Below are 19,124 nucleotides of genomic sequence, written 5' to 3'. Positions count from 1 at the left end.
ACAACTTACACAGCTTTGGGGCTGCCTTTTTAGAACTACAGCTCAAGGAATCAGTCCCTCTTCTTGGTCTCATGTCCTCTGCCTTAGCAGTAAGATACTGGCGGTTTTCCCCAAGCCTGTGCCTTGAGCTCTAAGAAATACTCTATCTCTTCTCTGTTTGTGAAAACATGGAAAGAAAGGCTATTACAGGAATAGGAAGGATCCAGCTTGGACCGTTCCAGAGAGCAGCTTCACCTAGGTGTCTTATGGGTGCCCTGGGTGCTTCATTTGGGTCTCCAAAGCAAGCCCAGGCCCAGCCTTAACCCTTGTCACCTTAGTGTCCATCATTTCTATGATCTACTCCCTAGGGCCCATACTGAGCTGCTGTGTAACCTTGGCCACCCAGGCAACAAGCAGCTCTCCTTAAACCTGAATCCTTATTCTAAGGAACCCACACTCAGTGTCCATGTCCCATCCATCTTGCTTTTGGGAACTACAGAACAGCAGCCTCCAGTGTCTGTAGAATTCACTTATTGCCTAACTCACATGTTCCTTTCCTGGCAAGGGGCTCTTAAGCACCCTTCACCATTCTTTCAACAACTGATGCCTTAGTGCCCTTTCTTGGGCCTTATGTGAGAGACGTGGTCATTTCAGAGCTGAGCCAGCTTCTGCCAAAATAGTAGAAAGGAACATCTATAAACTCACTAATGGAGCAGATATACCCAAAGTCTTTTTTCGTGTATTTCCCTGGAAGACACCCATAAGTGAATGTGAATTTTGCCTCTCTCCATCAGCTGATAACTTACTCACTTGTTGCTTTTTCTAATTCTTATGCAAAGACTGTATCTGATGCCTCATTTCTCTCTGAGGCCCTAGGAGGGTACATTGGCTTTCTCAGAGCACAGTTCTCAGCATAAAGATTGTTTAACTTAAGCACTTCAGATGGTCTCTAGTTACCACTCTGTCTTGGCCTGGAACCTGCAGGAAGAACGCTGTGATACTGGCCCCCAGAATCCAGCCCTCCAGCTCTTACCAGATCTCTTTTCCTTCCAGGGAAAGTACATTTCTTCTCTGGTGGACTTCTGTTTTCTGACCGTCATCACGGAAATATCATCATTTCCAAGGATCACATGAATTCCGTTTTGTTTTATGATGGGGTAGGTGTTTTACAGTCCATGGTTTTGATGTTCAGAAAGATACTCACACTTCTGAGGGAAAATCAAATAACTCCCTGTCTTCCCTCTACCACCACAGGGCAGGATGTTAGGAACCAGCACTGCCCTTGAGGCAGGCAGGCAGGAAAGTCATGGAGAGGCTCTTGTGAGCCATAGGGGTAGCTATGAGTTTCTCCTAGCCTGTACCCTTTGGCCAGGGCACAGCTCATCACAGTGTGACACCAGAGCAGAGGGCAGGCTCTCCACCCTGTGTGGTCTCAGCCTCAAAACCAGCTTGTTTGGGAGCCGGGACAGAGACCGGGTAAAGTGGTTTGGTCAGATAGCTCTGAAAATGAATTATGTGAGCAAGTCAGAAAGAGTTATGTCTTTCTTCCACATAGAACCTGGTTCCTTAAAGGCTGTTCAAAAATGCAGACAGACCAACCAGACAAGTTAGATGGCTATATTAGGTGAAAGCTTTGATATTTGATATTAATTAGGTTAAAGAGTCTTCCAACATCAGGAAGGAAAGGGTGAAACTTAAGGGCTGGAATGATAAGTTACCTAATTTTGGGGTGGGTGGGGATGGATTTTTAACTCATATCAAAAATGAAAATAAACTTCTGAGAAAATTAAATATTTTAAAATTTCATAAGTAGAAAGAAGGGTATAGTTACAAATTATTTTTCTTATGAGAACTTTTTTAAATTTAATTTTTATTTTATATTGGGGTGTAGTTGATTTACAGTGTATTAGTTTCAGGTGTACAGCAAAGCGATTCAGTTATACATTTACATATATCCATTCTTTTTCAGATTCTGATGAGAACTTTTAAGATCTACTGTCTTAGACATATATATTATTAAATGATCACCACAATAAGTCCAGTTAAGGAGAATATAAAAATGAATATTTATTAAATCTTTAGGGACAGGAAGACTTTCTAATCTAAGCTTAGAAATGATACAAGAAATTCTAAAGAAACAGTTTATCAGATTTGACCACTTAAGGATTTTTTAACTTTTTGCTGATAATTTATTGAAATATACTCTAAGTGCAATTAACTGGCTACAGGGACTTATTGTACAACACAGGGAATATAGCCAATATTTTATAATAACTATAAATGGAATATAACCCTTAAAAATTGTGAATCACTATGTTGTACACCTGAAATTTATATAATATTGTACATCAGCTATACCTAAAAAAAGCATGTAAAATATCTCATAATATTTTTATATTGATTACATTTAAAATATTTTGGATATGTTCGATTGAATAAAATATATTATAAATACATACATACATACAGTTTAACTGTATCTGTTTAAAGTTTTGACAGATGTATATATTCATGAAATCACCAGCACAGTCAAGATACAGATTTTTGTCACCCCCCAAAAGTTTTCTAATACCTTTTTGCAGATCATCTTTTCCCCCAGCTTCTGGCTTTAGGCAACCACTTACTAGCTTTCTGTCACTGTAGATTAGTTTGCATTTTCTAAAATGTTATATAAATGGACATGATACATTCTGTACCCTTTTGAGCCTGGCATTTTTCACTCAACATGATTTTTAGGTCATCCATGTTGTTGTGTGTATCAATAGTTTTTCCTTTTTATTGCTTTATTGATGAGTAGTATTCCACTGTATGGATGTAGCATAAAATTTATCACACTAATAATTTAAAACTCTAAAAAGTATTCAAAAGGGGAATTAAAAGACAAAAACACAAACCAGGCAAACTGTTTTTGGTGATTAAAAAAAAAATGAGTTGCTGTTTCTTTTCTATGAAGAGCTCTAACTTTATCAACATGAAAACACTGAGTGCCAGGTCATGGATGTTCAGAGGACGTGAGGTTAGTTAACAGATACGTGGAAGCACATCAGATGCATGCTACCACTAATGTAAATTACCACTAATGTAAATTAGTAAATTAGTAAAGAGTAGATAAAAGGTACAGTGAAGTAAACAAAAGGTGAAGTGGAATTTATAATATGAATGTCCAGTCATAGTGGTGGGTTAAGAGGGGAGTCAGATGCAGCCTTTGAAAACGTTTACAGATAGTTTACAACAACATGGTAGATGCGAATGGTAGATTAAGTTTTAAAAGCAAGATATGAAACTGTAAAAGTGAATATGATTTCCCAATACATAAAAAAGGGAAGTCAATGAATGAATAGGAAGAACAGACTAGAAGGAAAAGTACTAAAATGTTAGCTGTAGTTGGAGTTGGGTGATGGGACCTTGGATTAATTTTTTTAACCTTTATTCTCTATTCTATTTTTATATTTTTCTCAAATTTTTATTTAATGAACATACGACTTTCATAATGAAATCTTAAATTATTAAAAAAAAAAAAAAAGGGACTTCCCTGGCCGTCCAATGGTTAAGACCCCATGCTCCCAATGCAGCAGGCCCAGGTTTGGTCCCTGGTTGGGGAACTAAAATCCCACATAACACAACTAAGCCCATGTGCTGCAACTAGAGAAGCCCACAGCCAAAAATCAATAAATAAAAATTTTAAAGTATATATAAACTAACTTTAAAAAAAAACCTTTTCCTCTAAGATCAGGAGCAAGACGAAAATACTTGCTTTTGCCACGTCTATTCAACATAGTATTGGAAGTCCTAGCCAGAGCAATTAGGCGAGCAAAAGAAATAAAAGGCATTTAAATTGGAAAGAAAGAAGTAAAAGTAGCTCTGTTCATGGATGACATGATTTATATGTAGAAATTCCTAAAGATTACACACACACACACACACACACACACACACACAAACTGTTAGAATTAACAAACGAATCACCAACGTTGCAGAATATGAAATAAACAGATAAAAGAACAGTTGCATTTCTGTACCCAAACTGTGAATAATCCGAAACGGTTCTTAAGGAAACAATTCCAGTAAATTTAACCAAAGAGTTGAAAGACTTAAAACACCAAAATCCACAAAACATTGCTGAAAGAAATTAAAGAAGACCTAAATAAATGGTAAGACATCCCACGTTCATGGGCTGGAAAACTTAATATTAAAATAAGATGATAATACTACCCAAAGCAATCAATAGATTCAGGGCAATTCCTGTTAAAACCCCAATGGCGTTTTTTGCAGAAATGAAAAAACCCATCCTGAAATTCATATGGAATCTCAAGGGACTCCCTTGCCAAAATAGCCAAAATGATCTTGAAAAAGAAGAAAGTTGGAGGACTCACACTTCCTAATTTCAAAACTAGCTACAGAGCTACAATAATTGTAACAGTGTGGTATTGGTGTAAGATTAGATATGTAGACCAATGGAGCAGAATAGAGAGCCCAAAAAGAAAGTCTTGCTTATATGGTCAAATGATTTTCAACAAGGGTGCCAAGATCATTCAATGAGAAGAGGACAGTCTTTTCAACAAACAGTGCTGGAAAAACTGGATATCCACATGCAAAAGAATGAAGTTAGACTCTTACCTTACACTGTATACAAAAAAAAACTCAAAATGGAGTATAAGCCTAAATGTGGGAACGAAAACTATTAAATTCTTAGAAGAAAACATAGGAGTAAATCCTCGTGACCTTGGATTAGGCAGCAGTTTCTTGGATTTGACACCAAAAGCACAGACAACAAAAGAAAAAAATATATAAGTTGGACTTCATCAAATTTTAAAACTTCTCTGCATCAAAAGACTCTATTAAGAATGTGAAATGCAGCCCACAGAATGGGAGAAAATATTTGCAAATCATTTATCCGATAAGGGATTAATATCCTAGGAAGAGATGATATTTTCAGTTTAGGAGAAAAGACCCTGTACTTCCTATATCTCCTAAAACTGGGTGTGGGTAAGCACATCTATAACCGAATCCCAGTAAACCACGTAATGTGAAAATAACTGGACTGACATTCACCATATGTGTTCTGACAGTAGATGTGAGGGCTTGTATCATGCATATGGCTTTTCTCAGTGATGCTCCCTCTTTTTCTCTTTAGGATTCTACCAGTATTGTTGCTGCCCTTCTGATAGACTTCAAAAGTTCATTGCTTCCCCATCTTCCAGTTCATTTCCGTGGATCAAACAATTTTCTGATGATTGCCCTTTTCCCCAAATCCAAGATATACCAAACATTTTACTCAGAGGTAACATCAATCATTATTCAGCAAAACAATTACTACCCTTTTTCCTAGCAATTTAGTTGGTAAGGCAATGTTTCAGGGCTAACAGTGAGGTGCTGAGAGGGAGAGTTGGGAGGGCTGGTGTGAGGGTGGCTGCTTCTGATCTTTTTGGGTTCTGGAATAGACTCTTGCCATTGAAAGGTGAGAACCTAAAGGAACTGAACAAAAGGCTTTCTAACTTCTAAGAAAAATATTCTTTGTCCCTTATAAGTCATAATTAGACTCATTTTCCTTTTAGCTACTTTATTGAGTTGTTAGGCCCAACCTACTGGGTCAGAGCTCTCTACCCCACCCCAAACTCTCGCTCCCCATGGTTCATAGGCCCTGCCCTTGCAAGTGGTTCCACCTGGCAGGCTGCACACCATAGGCTTTCGGCACAGATTGCACGAGTGAGGGAGCTCACCAAGAATTATACAGCCTACTTAGAGACCAAGCAGTAGCCAGAGTCATACAAATGGCCAGTCTTATTCTGGTGGAAATGCTTGGAAAGGTGTGGTGCAACAGCTTTTGAGAGGACAGTCCCTCCCTCAGGATAGATTCGTAGAACAGGGAGGAGGCAAGAACTGGCCTTGGCTGCAGAGCGGCTTTTAGGGCCTGTCTGTGTCTCCATCTTGCTGCCAGCTGGTCCTTCTACCTCCTTGTGCTTGTCCTTTCAGTCTAGGAACCTAGAGATTCTCTTCAGCTATTCCTCTGCCTCTAGGCAGGAGTTGCTTGAACTCCTTCTGTCTGGCCCTATCACCAGGGAAAACATGCCCCTGCTGCCAGAACAGTATTACCTGATACCTTCCTCTGTGCTTCCTGGCCTCTTAAGGAGCAGAATCCCTGGGAGAAGAACCCAGAAAGAAATTCTAGTTTTTAAAAATACAGAACAGAATTGCTTCAGGCCTCTATTTTTGGAACAAACTTGTTTGTTATGATGGTTTTTCTCTGTACTGACAGTCTAGATTTTCAACAGCCATCAAATCCCCATGTGGGTTCCATATCCTGTTGTTGGGTTTAAAGTGTTCTTTGCTCAAATTCTGTTTTGTTTAGGTCTTCTCCCCCTGGCAACAGCAGGCTAACTCAGGGCTGTCTTTAAAAGTGATCCAGGAAGATGGATTATCTGTGGAACAAAAGAGATTGTAAGTGGCTGCCTTCAGTGTTTATGCTTGCTTCCCTAGGCTGTGTGTGTCTGCTCTCTCTGCAGGATGACTTGTGTTATGTAACACAGGGGTCCTGGCTTCTGAAAGGGCCGACACAATCATTCCAGTGCTGCCAACTTGCAGGTAGCCAGTGCCCTTGGGGAACAAAAGTCAAGAGAGATGAAATCCACCAAGAATCAGAAACCTGTAGTATTACCAAAGGTTTTAGGCCAGGCTTCCTATGTGGGCAAACCAGTCATCTTGCATTAATGCCGAATTTTGCTTAAGTCAGTGAGATGCTTGTTTTAGAAGTATTGACTCTGTCACGGGACTTTGGCTTGAAAATATCAGAACAAGTTATGTAAAGTATGTTTGCTGTAGAGAGATGGAATTCTAATCTGTGAGCCTTTGATATTCCAGACACTCCAGTGCACAGAAGCTCTTCAGTGTCCTGAGCCATTCTGCTGGGGAGAAACGGAGTCCTCTAAAGCTACTCTCAGCCAAACTCCCAGAGCTGGATGGGTGAGCTCTGTTTTTCTGTTTCTGACTTTTGAAATGTCAGAAACCTCAGAGTTGGTGCTTTCTAAGCTCCATTTTCTTTCTTTATAGCTTCTTAAGAATAATTATAAAAAGTAGTAGTGACACACCATATACAATTTTATTCTCTAGAGATATTCACTAAGGTTTCTTTTCAGCAATTAAATAAGTTTATCATGTGAATGGGCACATTCAGGCAAGCCTGGTGATGGTAACATAATAGCATTGTCTTTCTTCTTCTAGGTTTCTCCAGCATTTTGCCGTCAGCAGCGTTAGTCGGGAACCCATGATGAGGACCCATCTCCCTGTCCTGCTGCAGCAAGCTGAAATCAACCCTACTCACACAGTAGAAAATGACAAGGTACAGCAGCTCACCAAATAAGCTGGGAATTCATGGGAAGATAATCCTGATAGCCTGCCCTTAATCTTCAGTGTCAATTAACAAAAGGAGCTCAGGCAGAGTCCCTTTTATAAGACTCTCCACCTCCCTGGATACTGATGTAAGGATACACATGAAACCTGTTCTATATAATGACTGTGTACAGGCATCTACATTAACCCCAGCTGAGCCCCATAGCAATGATGAAACCCTGGCATATTGCTGTGCCTTCCCCTTGCTCCTCCAGGTCTTCCAAACTCCTGCTCAGTACTCTCATGCCATCAGCTCTTTCTGGTTGCAAGGACTTACCTGACACATTGAGCTTCGTAAGGGGAAGTGTTAGCAAGACCTTGCTAGCACCACCAGGATAAGGTGACACTTTATAAACACTGTCTTCCCAAGAGTGGATTTTAATCTGCTCCTGCTTCACACGCCTCTCCTCTTGACTCCTCCCACCATTTCTTTGGAACCATATGTCATAATATGCTCAAAGAGGGCATTTATTTCTGTGCAAATCTAGAAGACACTCAGATGCAAAAGGAAATAGAAGCATTAAGCAGTCAGAAGCCTCATTTTTCCCTTAAGCAAGAGTTTAAAAATGAAAATGTTATATTTTACATATTTTTTTAATATATGTATTGATATTTCGTATAACAAAGTGCTACAGGACTGGCCTTAAAGTAAGAAGGTATCTGGCTGTGAGCATGTTTGCTGGGATTTGAGAGGCTGAGGCGTAGGTGCTGAGGAATGGGAACCAAGATGGAGAAATTTGGATGGGAAGAGTATAAACAGAAAGTCAGTTACATGGAGTACTGCCCACAGGCACAGAAAGGGATACATACTAAGGGTCTGGTCAGAGGGGAGGAGGGAGAACTGTTTCCCATAAAAGAGGCATCCATAGCCATCTCTGTGCTGATGGGACTAGCTCAAGTGATGAGTGCCACCAAGTTGAACTTCACTCCAGACCTGTCCCAGTGAGTCTTGTGTATTGTGAAATAAAACATACTTAAAGAAGCCCTTGCCATGCTATGTCACTGACATCGTTATCCTTCAGCAAATGCATGGTTCCTTTCTTCCTCTGCTTGACCCCTTCTTTGTTGGTGAATTTCTTGAGTTGCTTTGGAATGTCTGCCTGCAGAGGGCCCTGTTTTCATGTGGTCGTGTGCCAAGATTAGGAAAGTGCAGCCTGGCACCTCTTCTCCCCATCAAGATTGAGAAGTGCTTCCTCCACCCAGTTTGTTTCCTTAGCTCAGGCCCTGTGGCTTGGAAGGCACAGGCCACTCCCCTCCTTCGCTGAGTTTACGACACCAATTTAGCCTGTGGCATTTTTGTCCCAAACCTCCTTTCTGCCCAGTATTTTCCATTATACTTTTTTTGTTTTTTTAGCTTATTGGGTATAGCTGCTTCACAATGTTGTGCTAGTTTCTGCTGTACAGCGAAGTGAATCAGCCATATTTATGCACATATCCCCTCACTTCTGGATCTCCCTCCCATCTAGGTCACCACAGAGCGTTGAGTAGAGTTCCCTGTGCTATACAGCAGGCTCTCACTAGTTATCTGTTCCACACATAGACTGATCTAGTCACAGCCTGCTCCATAGAAATTATTATAGTAACGCTACATTGTTGTATATGGTGTTTGCTATGTGCCAGACACTGTTGCATGCATTTTGTTTACATATATTAACTTAGCTAATCATTACATCCACCCTGCAAGGTAGATTCTGTTGTGAGCCCAAGGTCACATAGCTAGTGAGTGCTGGTGCTGAGGTTCAAACCCATAGAACCTGGCTCAAGAAGTCAGTTCTTTTAACCTCTTGCACAACGCTGCCTCCCAGTTGAATCACAAACCCACATGGCTTTTCTTTCATGTAGGTAATTATCAGCATTGTAACTGGCCTCCCAGGCTGTCATGCTAGCGAGCTCTGTGCTTTTCTGGTCACTCTGCATAAGGAATACGGCAGGTTAGTATGGCTGCTGCCTTTGCTTTGGGGAAAGGGATTCTATGTCTGGGTCTGCCTTGGCACTGGGAAACCTTCTTGTATTCTAGTTTGGCTTGTATTCTAGTTTGGCAAGATAGACAGTTAACCAGATAAGGAAAATAGTATATTAGCTAGTGAAAAGTGCTATGGAGAAATTAATGCAGAGAATGCTATAGGGAGTGCTGGGCTGGGGGAGGGATTCCAGTTTTAAATTGGGTACTCAGGGAAGACCTCACTGAGAAGGTGACATTTGAGCAAAGGCCTGAGGAAATGGGGGAATGAACCCTTGGGTATCTGGGCAAGAGCCCTGTAGCAGCAGGACCAGCATGGGCAGAGGCCTGGGAATGTGCCTGGTCAGCAGGGGAATTCAGGACCAGGGTGGTTAGAACTTGAGAGCTGGTGGGTGTGATCCTTCCGTGACCACAAGGGGACTGCGTGAGCTCAGGTGGAACTGGGACATGCTGGCTTAGGCAAAATTGGGGAAATCATTCATCCATCACTTCCATTTGGCTGGCAGATTGCTAAACAACCCTTGCCGACCAGGCTTTTTTTTTTTTTTTTTTGCGGTACGCGGGCCTCTCACTGTTGTGGCCTCTCCCGTTGCGGAGCACAGGCTCCGGACGCGCAGGCTCAGCGGCCATGGCTCACGGGCCTAGCCGCTCCACGGCATGTGGGATCTTCCCGGACCGAGGCACGAACCCATGTCCCCTGCATCGGCAGGTGGACTCTCAACCACTGCGCCACCAGGGAAGCCCCCCGACCAGGCTTTTAATAACTAGTTGGTCTACCTCAAAGTAAGGGATCCTGGGCTTCCCTGGTGGTGCAGTGGTTAAGAATCCGCCTGCCAATGTAGGGGACATGGGTTCGAGCCCTGGTCCAGGAAGATCCCACTTAGTTGCTGCGGAGCAACTAAGCCCATGTGCCACAACTACTGAGCCTGCTCTCTAGAGCCCGCGAGCCACAACTCCTGAAGCCTGTGCGCCTAGAGCCCGTGCTCTGCAACAAGAGAAACCACCACAGTGAGAAGCTCGCGCACCGCAACAAAGAGTAGCCCCCGCTTGCAACTAGAGAAAGCCCGCACACAGCAGCAAAGACCCAACACAACCAAAAATAAATAAATTAAATAAATAAATTTATTTTAAAAAAAAAAAAGGCAAGGCATCCTGCAGGAGGCCATATAGCAGAATTGAGAAGACTGAAATCACCTAGAAGTTTGGGAGTTTAGAGTGGGAGATTGTGGGGGGGGCGCTGTGGGGAGCCTCCTTCATGAGTACTCAATAGCTAACGAGTTCCTCCCTCATTTCCATTGCTTTTGTTCTGTAAAGAATCTGAATTCTTCACCCTACCCATTATCCCATTATTCTTTTTTTTGACTGTGCCACGTGGCATGTGCGATCTCAGTTCCCCAACCAGGAATTGAACCTGGGCCACTGCAGTGAAAGTGCTGAATCCTAACCACTGGGCCCCTAGGGAACTCCCCCTCCCTCCATTACTTATTCTTAGCAAGAATTTTACTGAAAACTGGACTGAAGCCATTTTACTGAATGATCTTTCAGGAAGTGACTGCCTGTTCAGGAGTCTTTCTCAACTCTGAAATCTGTTGGTCATGTGCTTATCTGACCTTTTTTCCTGTGGCAAGGCATTTCCTGCCAAAAGCTCCAGTGGTAGTGATTGCAGGATACAGGGCTTCCCACCCAGCCAGTGCACTCTGCCTATTTCTGTGGTGCCAGGATTGCTTTCTCCTGTATGGGTTCACTGGACAGAGAGTCTGTGGGTGTACTGGTCACATTTGAATCCACTGGCAGAGCCTATGGGCCTAGTCCTCATGCTGAGATTACACACTTGCCATTTCCAGGTGGATGGTATACCGTCAAGTCATGGACAGCTCCGAATGTTTTCACGCTGCCCACTTCCAGAGATACCTTTCCAGTGCCCTGGAGGCCCAACAGAACTGCTCTGCCCGCCAGTCAGCCTACATACGCAAGAAGACCAGACTACTGGTGGTGTTACAAGGGTGAGCGCTGGAAGCCTTTTGGGGATAGTGGGGTAGGGTGGTGACCTTGCCATTATTGTTATTTCATGTGTGGCTAACTTGGGGCACAGAACAAACACACATGCATGAGAAGTGTCTGTGTTACACAGATATGCCTTCAACAAGAACTGTTGCCATCCTGTGGCCCAGAGTGACTGGTGAAGATTGCACACAAGTTTTAAGTTTGGCCTCAACATCATAATATCCTCAGAAGGCAGAGAGTTAGGGAGGTGGTTTTCTGGGCAAGATTCTTTGATAATTCTTCTAACAGTAATGGTCCCTAAGCTTCTTCCTTTGCCACCGAGGCAAGGGAGCTTCAGTTTTTTCAGTCCTCCCTCCTGTGGAGTTGCAGAGACAGTCCCCACACTCTAGTCTCGAGCCCCATCATCCACGGAATGGCTAGTGCAGGAGGGTTTCCTTGGACCCTCAGTGAGGAGCATGAATAATCCAGTTGGGCAAGGAGCTCCCTGTGAGGACAGTTTCGGAGTGTGTACCACTGCTTGGGGAGCCTTGGCTGCAAGGAGCTTCCCTTGACCTGTTCTAAGAGCTTCCAGGGAGGAAGCAGGCCCATCATCCCCTGGGCCCAGAGGAGAACGTGTCAGATCAGGAAAACATGGGCTGTGCTCTTTGCTGCTGTCATTATAGTTGGTGATAAAGAAGCTTTTGGCAGTTCTCACAAAGTGCTTTTGTGCTATGCTGTGTTTTTTTGTGCTCATAATAATTAGTATTTGCAACTGGCTAATTATTTCCAGTAGAGAATAGGCCCGGATCCAAAACCCTGTTTGGTCTCTGGGGTGTGATGGTGAGGACTGGAGGAAAGCCAGGCCGATGGTGCTGCAGGAGGCAGGTGGGAGTATGTGCCCTGCCAGGCCATCTTTCCTCTTCTTTAGATCTTGTTCTTACACCTGCTTTGGGCTTCCCTTCTGTTGACCCTTTTGTCCTACTAGTGGGCTGAGGTTGTGGAAGCCACAGAGCCAGAAGGCTAGAAACCACTTGTTTTCCATCGCTTCTAATGGTCAAAGGAATGGGTTGGCCTAGCTTCATCACCTCCTGCTGCTTCTCCAGAGTTGAGTCATTGGGGCTGTGGACCTGGAGTCAAATTTGGTAGCTTGACATTGTGCAGCTGAGGTCATTTCCATCTTCCATTACTTCAGAAAGCATTGTTGACTCCTTGTCTCTAACTGTACAAGTCTGCAAAAGTGCTAGCTGTCCTGGCTGCTCTGGACTGCAGTGACAGTGTATGGCCAGCCCACTTGTACTCTTAGACCCAGTTCTTGCCCAGTCATAGCCCCAGGACACTAGGAACCTCAGATGTATTTCCTGCTGTGGTGCTCACTATGACACTGTTATTACAGGCTGGGCCCATTCTCTTGAGGCACAGCAGGGAACACATGGCAGCCTCTTTGTAGCATGTCCATCTCCTTGGGGCTGGGCCTGAGAGCCCAGTATTGAGGTTGTTGGTGAGGGGACACCCCAGAGGCTTCTCAAGTTGAGAATTTTATTCCTTGAATGTGGCCTTTATTTTGATTTACAGGATTCTGTGCTGTAGGGCAGAGTTTTCTTTTGCCCCTAGAGTGGCCTGGTCCCATTCTACTTACTGCAGCAGGTAGGCAGTGGTACTGAGCTTTGACATCAAGTGGATTATTAGGTTGTTGTTTTAAAAATTAATGTATTTTGAAATGATAAAATTTTAGGAATGGAGGACTGATTAGTCGTTGCCAGGAGTTAGGGATGGGAGTTGGGGGCAGGAGGGAGGTGGGTGTGGTTATAAAAGGGCAACATAAGCAAGCTTTGTGGTGAGGAACTGTTCAGTATCTTTATCGTGGTGGTGGAGCCTACACAGGTGACAAAATTGTATAGAACTTAATACATACACAAATAAGTAAAACTGTGGAAATCTGAGTTTTAATAATTTTAAGGAATTTGAGGGGCTGTATTTGTTTATACTCTGGAACATTGTAAAATTATTCTTTACATTATCTACATTTAAAACAGTATTGCTCAAAACAAAAATTGAATTAATGTAAAACGAGGTAAAATTGTAGGCTTAAATTGCAAATGTAAAATAGAGCCCGAAAGACAATTGTATGGAATATGTTGTTTCAGAGGAAAGAAAGTTAAAGCCCTGCTGGGTTTTTCGTTTCTGTTTTTTTGGGGGGTTTTGTGTTTTTTTTGCAGTACGTGGGCCTCTCACTGTTGTGGCCTCTCCCGTTGCGGAGCACAGCCTCCAGACGCACAGGCTCAGCAGCCATGGCTCATGGGCCCAGCCGCTCCGTGGCACGTGGGATCTTCCCGGACCAGGGCATGAACCTGTGTCCCCTGCATCGGCAGGCAGACTCTCAACCACTGCGCCACCAGGGAAGCCCTTGTTTTTGTTTTTAATAAAGAGAATACTGACAAGAAAGAGGCAATACAAAGAGTTAGTTTTTTGCCTTCATCATGCAGTTGGGGCAGTTTAGCCAGAGTGGCCAGGTACAGGCTTCATCAGTTGGATCGGTGTGCATCCTTCTGAGGTGAGGGCTGCCTCCTGCTGTCTGGAAGCCATGCCCAGGATGGTTATAAGGCAGGGGCTGGGCAGTAAGGGAGGGCATTAGCAGGCACACCATTAACAAGTAGAGTGATTGACACCAAAGACCTGCTGTCTGCTTCAGTGGCTCCTGGCTGCAGTGCCCAGATGCTTCACCTAGATACATTGGCCTCACCAAGAAGCCTGGGGCCTGTTTTTTGCTCTAACTTTTTTCCATTAAAATCAGTGAAAATTAATGTAATCCTCTGAAAACTTGGGAATTCCCCAGTCACCCTGTCTAAGGGAAATCTATTGTATTAAAATTGCCAAAATCCTCAGGACTGACTTATAAATGTTTCAGTTCTTTTTTTTTAAATTAAGATGATTATTATTTTTTATTTATGGTTGTGTTGGGTCTTCATTGCTGCACACGGGCTTTCTCTAGTTGCGGTGAGCGGGAGCTACTCTTCATTGCGGTGCGCCAGCTTCTCATTGCAGTGGCTTCACTTGCTGTGGAGCACGGGCTCTAGGTGCACGGGCTTCAGTAGTTGTGGCTCGCGGGCTCTAGAGCGCAGGCTCAGTAGTTGTGGTGCACAGGCTTAGTTGCTCCGCGGCATGTGGGATCTTCCTGGACCAGGGATCAAACCCATGTCCCCTGCATTGGCAGGTGGATTCTTAACCACTACACCACCAGGGAAGTCCCTTTCAGTTCTTTTTAGCCCTAAGAAATGAGAGTCTCTACAGCTTGTACCAAACATGGAAAGTAAAAAGCCCCCAGACACTTTTCTTTAGAAGAAGAGGAAAAAGCTGATGCTGAGGAGCAAGGCTAGGGCACTTCACCATGAGCATTAAGGCCATTAAACACAACTACAAAGAGATTTAAGGCAGTTTGTAAGCTTCAGGCCTGCTTACCAGAGTGTTACTGCAGTGTGAGGGGCTCTCCTAGCATCTAGGACCATCCAAACACTACAGAACCAGTGGAAAGCACTCTACATGGTCATATACACACATGCCCAGGCAGTGGGAGAAGCCTTCAAGAGAAACCAGGGAGCAGAGGGCTCGCTCTTTGTAGAACCTAGCACACCATGTTCTCTACTGAAGCGCCCACTGCTGTTTGGTCAGGACTGAGGCAGACCTGGGGTTGGGGGTGCTAATGTTGTTGTGTGGAGTAAAGTCAAGTACCGTTGTACAAATGAATTGTTTGTAGGAACTCAGGAAATAGCCCAGGCAGGCTGTACCTATCCCCCCAGCCCCAGGCTAAGACCAGGTCTGTATGATCAGCAAGGCTGCCCATCAGATTTGCCTTTTCCTCCGTAAGAACTGACCTTTTGTGATAGACTGGGTCAGTCAGGACAGTGTTCTTGGAGTGGCCAGGGGTCTGCCTGGAGTTCAATGTCCAGTTCATTCACCTGCCTTGCTTTAGGCACCATTGATTACAGCACCCAGCAACTACCTTACATTCTTATTGCAGAGACACACAATAAGCAAATTAGAAAATACAGTGTATGTAGCTGTAGTCAGTGCTTTGGAGAAGAATTGGGGTGAGGGTGGGGAGTATCAAGAGAGAGGATTGCTATATCCCATAGGCTGCATGAAGTCAGAGGACACCTCTCTCATAAGATGCCAATTGAGCAGAGACCCGAAGCGGGTTGAGGCAGTGAGGCTTGCAGACATCTGAGGAAAAGAGCATTACAGGAGAGGGGACAGGGAGTGCAAAGGTGAAATTATACCTGGCACGTTCAGGGAAGAGCCAGGAGGTCAAAGTAGTTAGATTCAGGTACAGGAAGAAATAGTAAGAAATTAAACTCATCCCTGCAGTGCGGGTCAGATCTTAGAGGGCTGTGTGGGCCATTGTAAGAGCTTTGGCTTTCAGGCCAAAGGGGGGATGGAAGCCACTCACTCAGTGGCTTACCTGATGGGGTTAGTATGACCCCTCTAACTTTTGTGTTGAAAACAGGTTATAGGGAGATACAAAGACAGATACAAAAAAAAAACAAAAAAAAAAAACACAAAAAAAAAACACACCAAAAAAAAAACCAAACAAACAAAAAAAAAGACAGATACAGATACAAAGACAGAAGCAGTTTGGACTCAGTGGTAGAGTGGGAGTATGAGCATAGTTATATTTTAAAGATTAAGAAAAAATGGAGTAAAAGAAGATGCCAAACAAACCTTTGGCCTCGCAGCTGAAAGAGTGGAATCTCCTCTGCTGAGAAGGACAAGACCTCAAGAGGAGCAGATGTGGGAGAGTTGGATCAGGAACATATTAAGTTGTAATTGAAAACATCAAATTGGCCCTGGAGGGAGTTCCAGGCAGGAGATACAAATGCAGTTGGTGTTTGACATGTGTCTACTGACTTGGAGATATGTCTCATAATCCCTCTTTCTCTTGCCTGCATGTTCTGTGAGATGAAAGGAGAGGAAAGAGCTATTAAAGAAAATATACCAATGCGGGAGATCCTAACTTGATTAGAAAACACCAAATCCCACCCTCAGAGCCCCAGGGTCACCTGCAGGCTTCTCATAAGGGGAGTGGGCAGTAGGGTTCTTTCTTCCACTCACTCTTGCGGTTAGAACTAATGGAACTCGGAAATACAGAAGCACTGTGGACTCCAGGGGCTCTAAATCATGAAGTGGGGTGACCCCAAGGAACCTAGTCGCAGTCTCCCCCTTTTGGTTTTCCTTCCACCCTTACTCAGCCACTCGGCAAGCATAACCCTCTTCCCGCACTCTAAAGCGCCAATCGGTAAACTAATTATTCCCTTTTTCCCCCCCAGCTACACAGATGTTATTGATGTTGTCCAGGCCCTGCAGATACATCCAGATTCAAATGTCAAGTCCTCCTTCACCATTGGTGCCATCACAGTGTGTGTGGAGCCCCTGAGCTGCTACATGGAGCACAGGTACATACTTAGGACCACCTCTGGCCCACAGGGTGTGTTGTGTTTAAGTGTACAGAAAGCAGTTTTCTCCCACCTCCCAGTAGGAGACACATCTTTACATGTGCTTATGTTTTGGAATGCATCAGTCTACCTTATATGTAATAAATGCCCAGTTGTCATTTGATTAGTGTTAGGTCCTCAGAGCCAGCATTTGGACTGGCAGCTTCTCACCACTTTGTGCACTGAAAAGTCACCCTTCTAGGACAGTGGGACTTGAAATAGCTTCTCCCAGAAAAAAAGAATGCCTATGGCAGGCTTTTATTTTCCTCTTTACTGCAGGGGAGGGGCTTTGTGTCCCAAGGCACTTGGAGTACCTCATAGATACTTTTTCATGTGGTTAAGCCATCTTAAACCATCTTACCTCAGTTAATGACACTTATTCTCATTACAAACAGGTGAACTTTTTTTTCTACTTTGGAAGTAATAACAAAGAAAATTGAGTATAATTCACTCATAATCTCACTCAATGTTAACTATTATAATTTTTGTGAATTCCTTTCTGGTCTTTTATGTGCATGCTTTTTTACAGTTGTGGTATACATATAATTTTATATCCTTCTTCTTAGGTTAACGTATAGACATGTTATGTAAGTGAACATATATATGTTCCTGCAATTACAGTGGTAATTACATTTTGATTGGGTATGTAATCATTATGTGCATATATGGACATAATAGTCTTAACCAGCTCCGCATTGTTAGTCACATAGGATGTCTCCAGCTTTTCACTATCATAAATAATGCTATGAGAACATCTTTATCCATATAAATTTCTGAAATTTCAGATAATTTCCTTAGAATAGATTCCTCAAAGATATTAATTAATTGTATGATAGTTTTATTACTCTTTATTCATATTTCCAAATTGCTTTCTGAGTGGGTTTTGCAGTTTATACTGCCTCAGTGGTATCTAGAAGTACCTATTTCATCATGAGAGAAATCCTCACTGGGAAGTGTCAAACATTACAGTGTCCCTTCATAGAGCTATTTGACTTCCTCTCCCTTTAGCCTAGTACAATGTATCCAAGGTCTTTAATCATGTGGTTTTTCTGGCTAGTCCATATTATTATCATCTCCTGGTAACTGATTGATCTATCCTTAGATCTTCATCTGGAAAAGCTCCCTTCTCGAGTCCCAAGTTGATATCTTTAGACTTCTCGTAGAATTTACATTAGAAGTTACTCCCTAGTCACCTTAACTGATCCCAAGAAATGTCTTCACCATTCTCCCTTCTCTTTAGCTCTGACCTAGGTTCTGCTCTCCCATAATAAAGCTAAGGTGGTCTATTTTTCCTTCTGCCTTAGGTTAGGTTATTGTAGTGAATGCTGAGCATCCCCATTGTACTTCAGAATGCCATATTGAGTCTTACATGCCACTCTTTCTACCATCCATGTCTCTTCTTTTTCTGAAGTTTTTACTTAAAGATGAATGAAAGCAGAAAGGGGTCTAACAGGGGACTAGACACTACTAGACATATTAACATAGAAAGGTAGGAAAAGATAGTAATAAACAAAGAACAGACAAAGGTTACACTCTAGACAAGCACTCTTCTACACCGTCAATAAAAAGTTAAGGAGAAGAGAAACTAACAGGGTGGTGAGGGAAGAGCTCAAGGAAGAGATATAAAAGGTCTGGGGAAATGGGGAGGAGGGATCTTCCTGGGGTATTGGAAATGTTCTAAAACAGAATTGTGGCAATGGTTGCACAACTCTGTAAACAATTTACTAAAATAATCATTGAATTGTACACTTTAAATGAGTAAATTTTATGGTGTACAGGTTATAAATAAAGCAGTTAAATAGAAAATATCAGGGAAAAGGAATTTAGCTGACAAAAGCAGCTGAAAGATAAACTGTTAGAGTCCTAGAAAGAAAATAAAAATTTCACTATAGAAATGAAAATCTCAAAGCAGTGAGAAGTAAAAGTAGACACTGCTAAAACAAAATGGAAAGGAAATACGGAATTCCCGGAAGGTCCAGTGGTTAGGACTCCTCCCTTCTACTGCAGGGGGCACAGATCCAGTCCCTGGTCGGGGAACTAAGATCCCACAAGCCACACAGCCAAAAAAAAAATTTTGAGAGGAAATAGACAAAGAAATGAAGACAATTAGAGAAAAGAGAGGAATTATAGAATACAGATTTAGCTTTTGCGAGGACAGAAATCATTTCTGTTTAATGCTTAGTACATAGTAAGTGCTCATGAAGTGTCTGTGGAATAAATGAGTGTGCCAGCATGTGAGGAATAAGTGTCCTTGAAGAGAATTAAATAAGTAAATCAATAAACAAGCTAAAGATAAGCATATAATCTCTTTAAATATAGAAATAAGGGTA

The 19,124-nt window shown here is 42.8% G+C and overlaps 1 protein-coding gene across 7 annotated transcripts in view; it reads left to right on the top strand.

Moving 5' to 3' along the window:
* DNAAF9 (dynein axonemal assembly factor 9) overlaps positions 1–19,124 on the top strand; it is a 153,897-nt gene that overhangs the window by 102,765 nt on the left and 32,008 nt on the right. For 5 of the 7 annotated variants that reach the window (XM_033415830.2, XM_033415831.2, XM_033415829.2 and 2 more), the window contains 8 exons: positions 1,033–1,136; positions 5,114–5,260; positions 6,329–6,417; positions 6,838–6,939; positions 7,198–7,315; positions 9,208–9,296; positions 11,170–11,328; positions 16,630–16,755. In XM_033415830.2, coding sequence (XP_033271721.1) covers positions 1,033–1,136; positions 5,114–5,260; positions 6,329–6,417; positions 6,838–6,939; positions 7,198–7,315; positions 9,208–9,296; positions 11,170–11,328; positions 16,630–16,755 — 934 coding nt within the window. The remainder of the gene's footprint in view (positions 1–1,032; positions 1,137–5,113; positions 5,261–6,328; positions 6,418–6,837; positions 6,940–7,197; positions 7,316–9,207; positions 9,297–11,169; positions 11,329–16,629; positions 16,756–19,124) is intronic. The other 2 variants (XM_033415832.2, XM_049698758.1) reach the window with 2 other exon arrangements.

Source organism: Orcinus orca, chromosome 16, assembly GCF_937001465.1.
Source record: "Orcinus orca chromosome 16, mOrcOrc1.1, whole genome shotgun sequence".
Lineage (NCBI taxonomy): Eukaryota > Metazoa > Chordata > Mammalia > Artiodactyla > Delphinidae > Orcinus > Orcinus orca.
The sequence above is the reverse complement of the archived record's forward strand: the minus strand, read 5'-3'. Positions and strand labels throughout refer to the sequence as shown.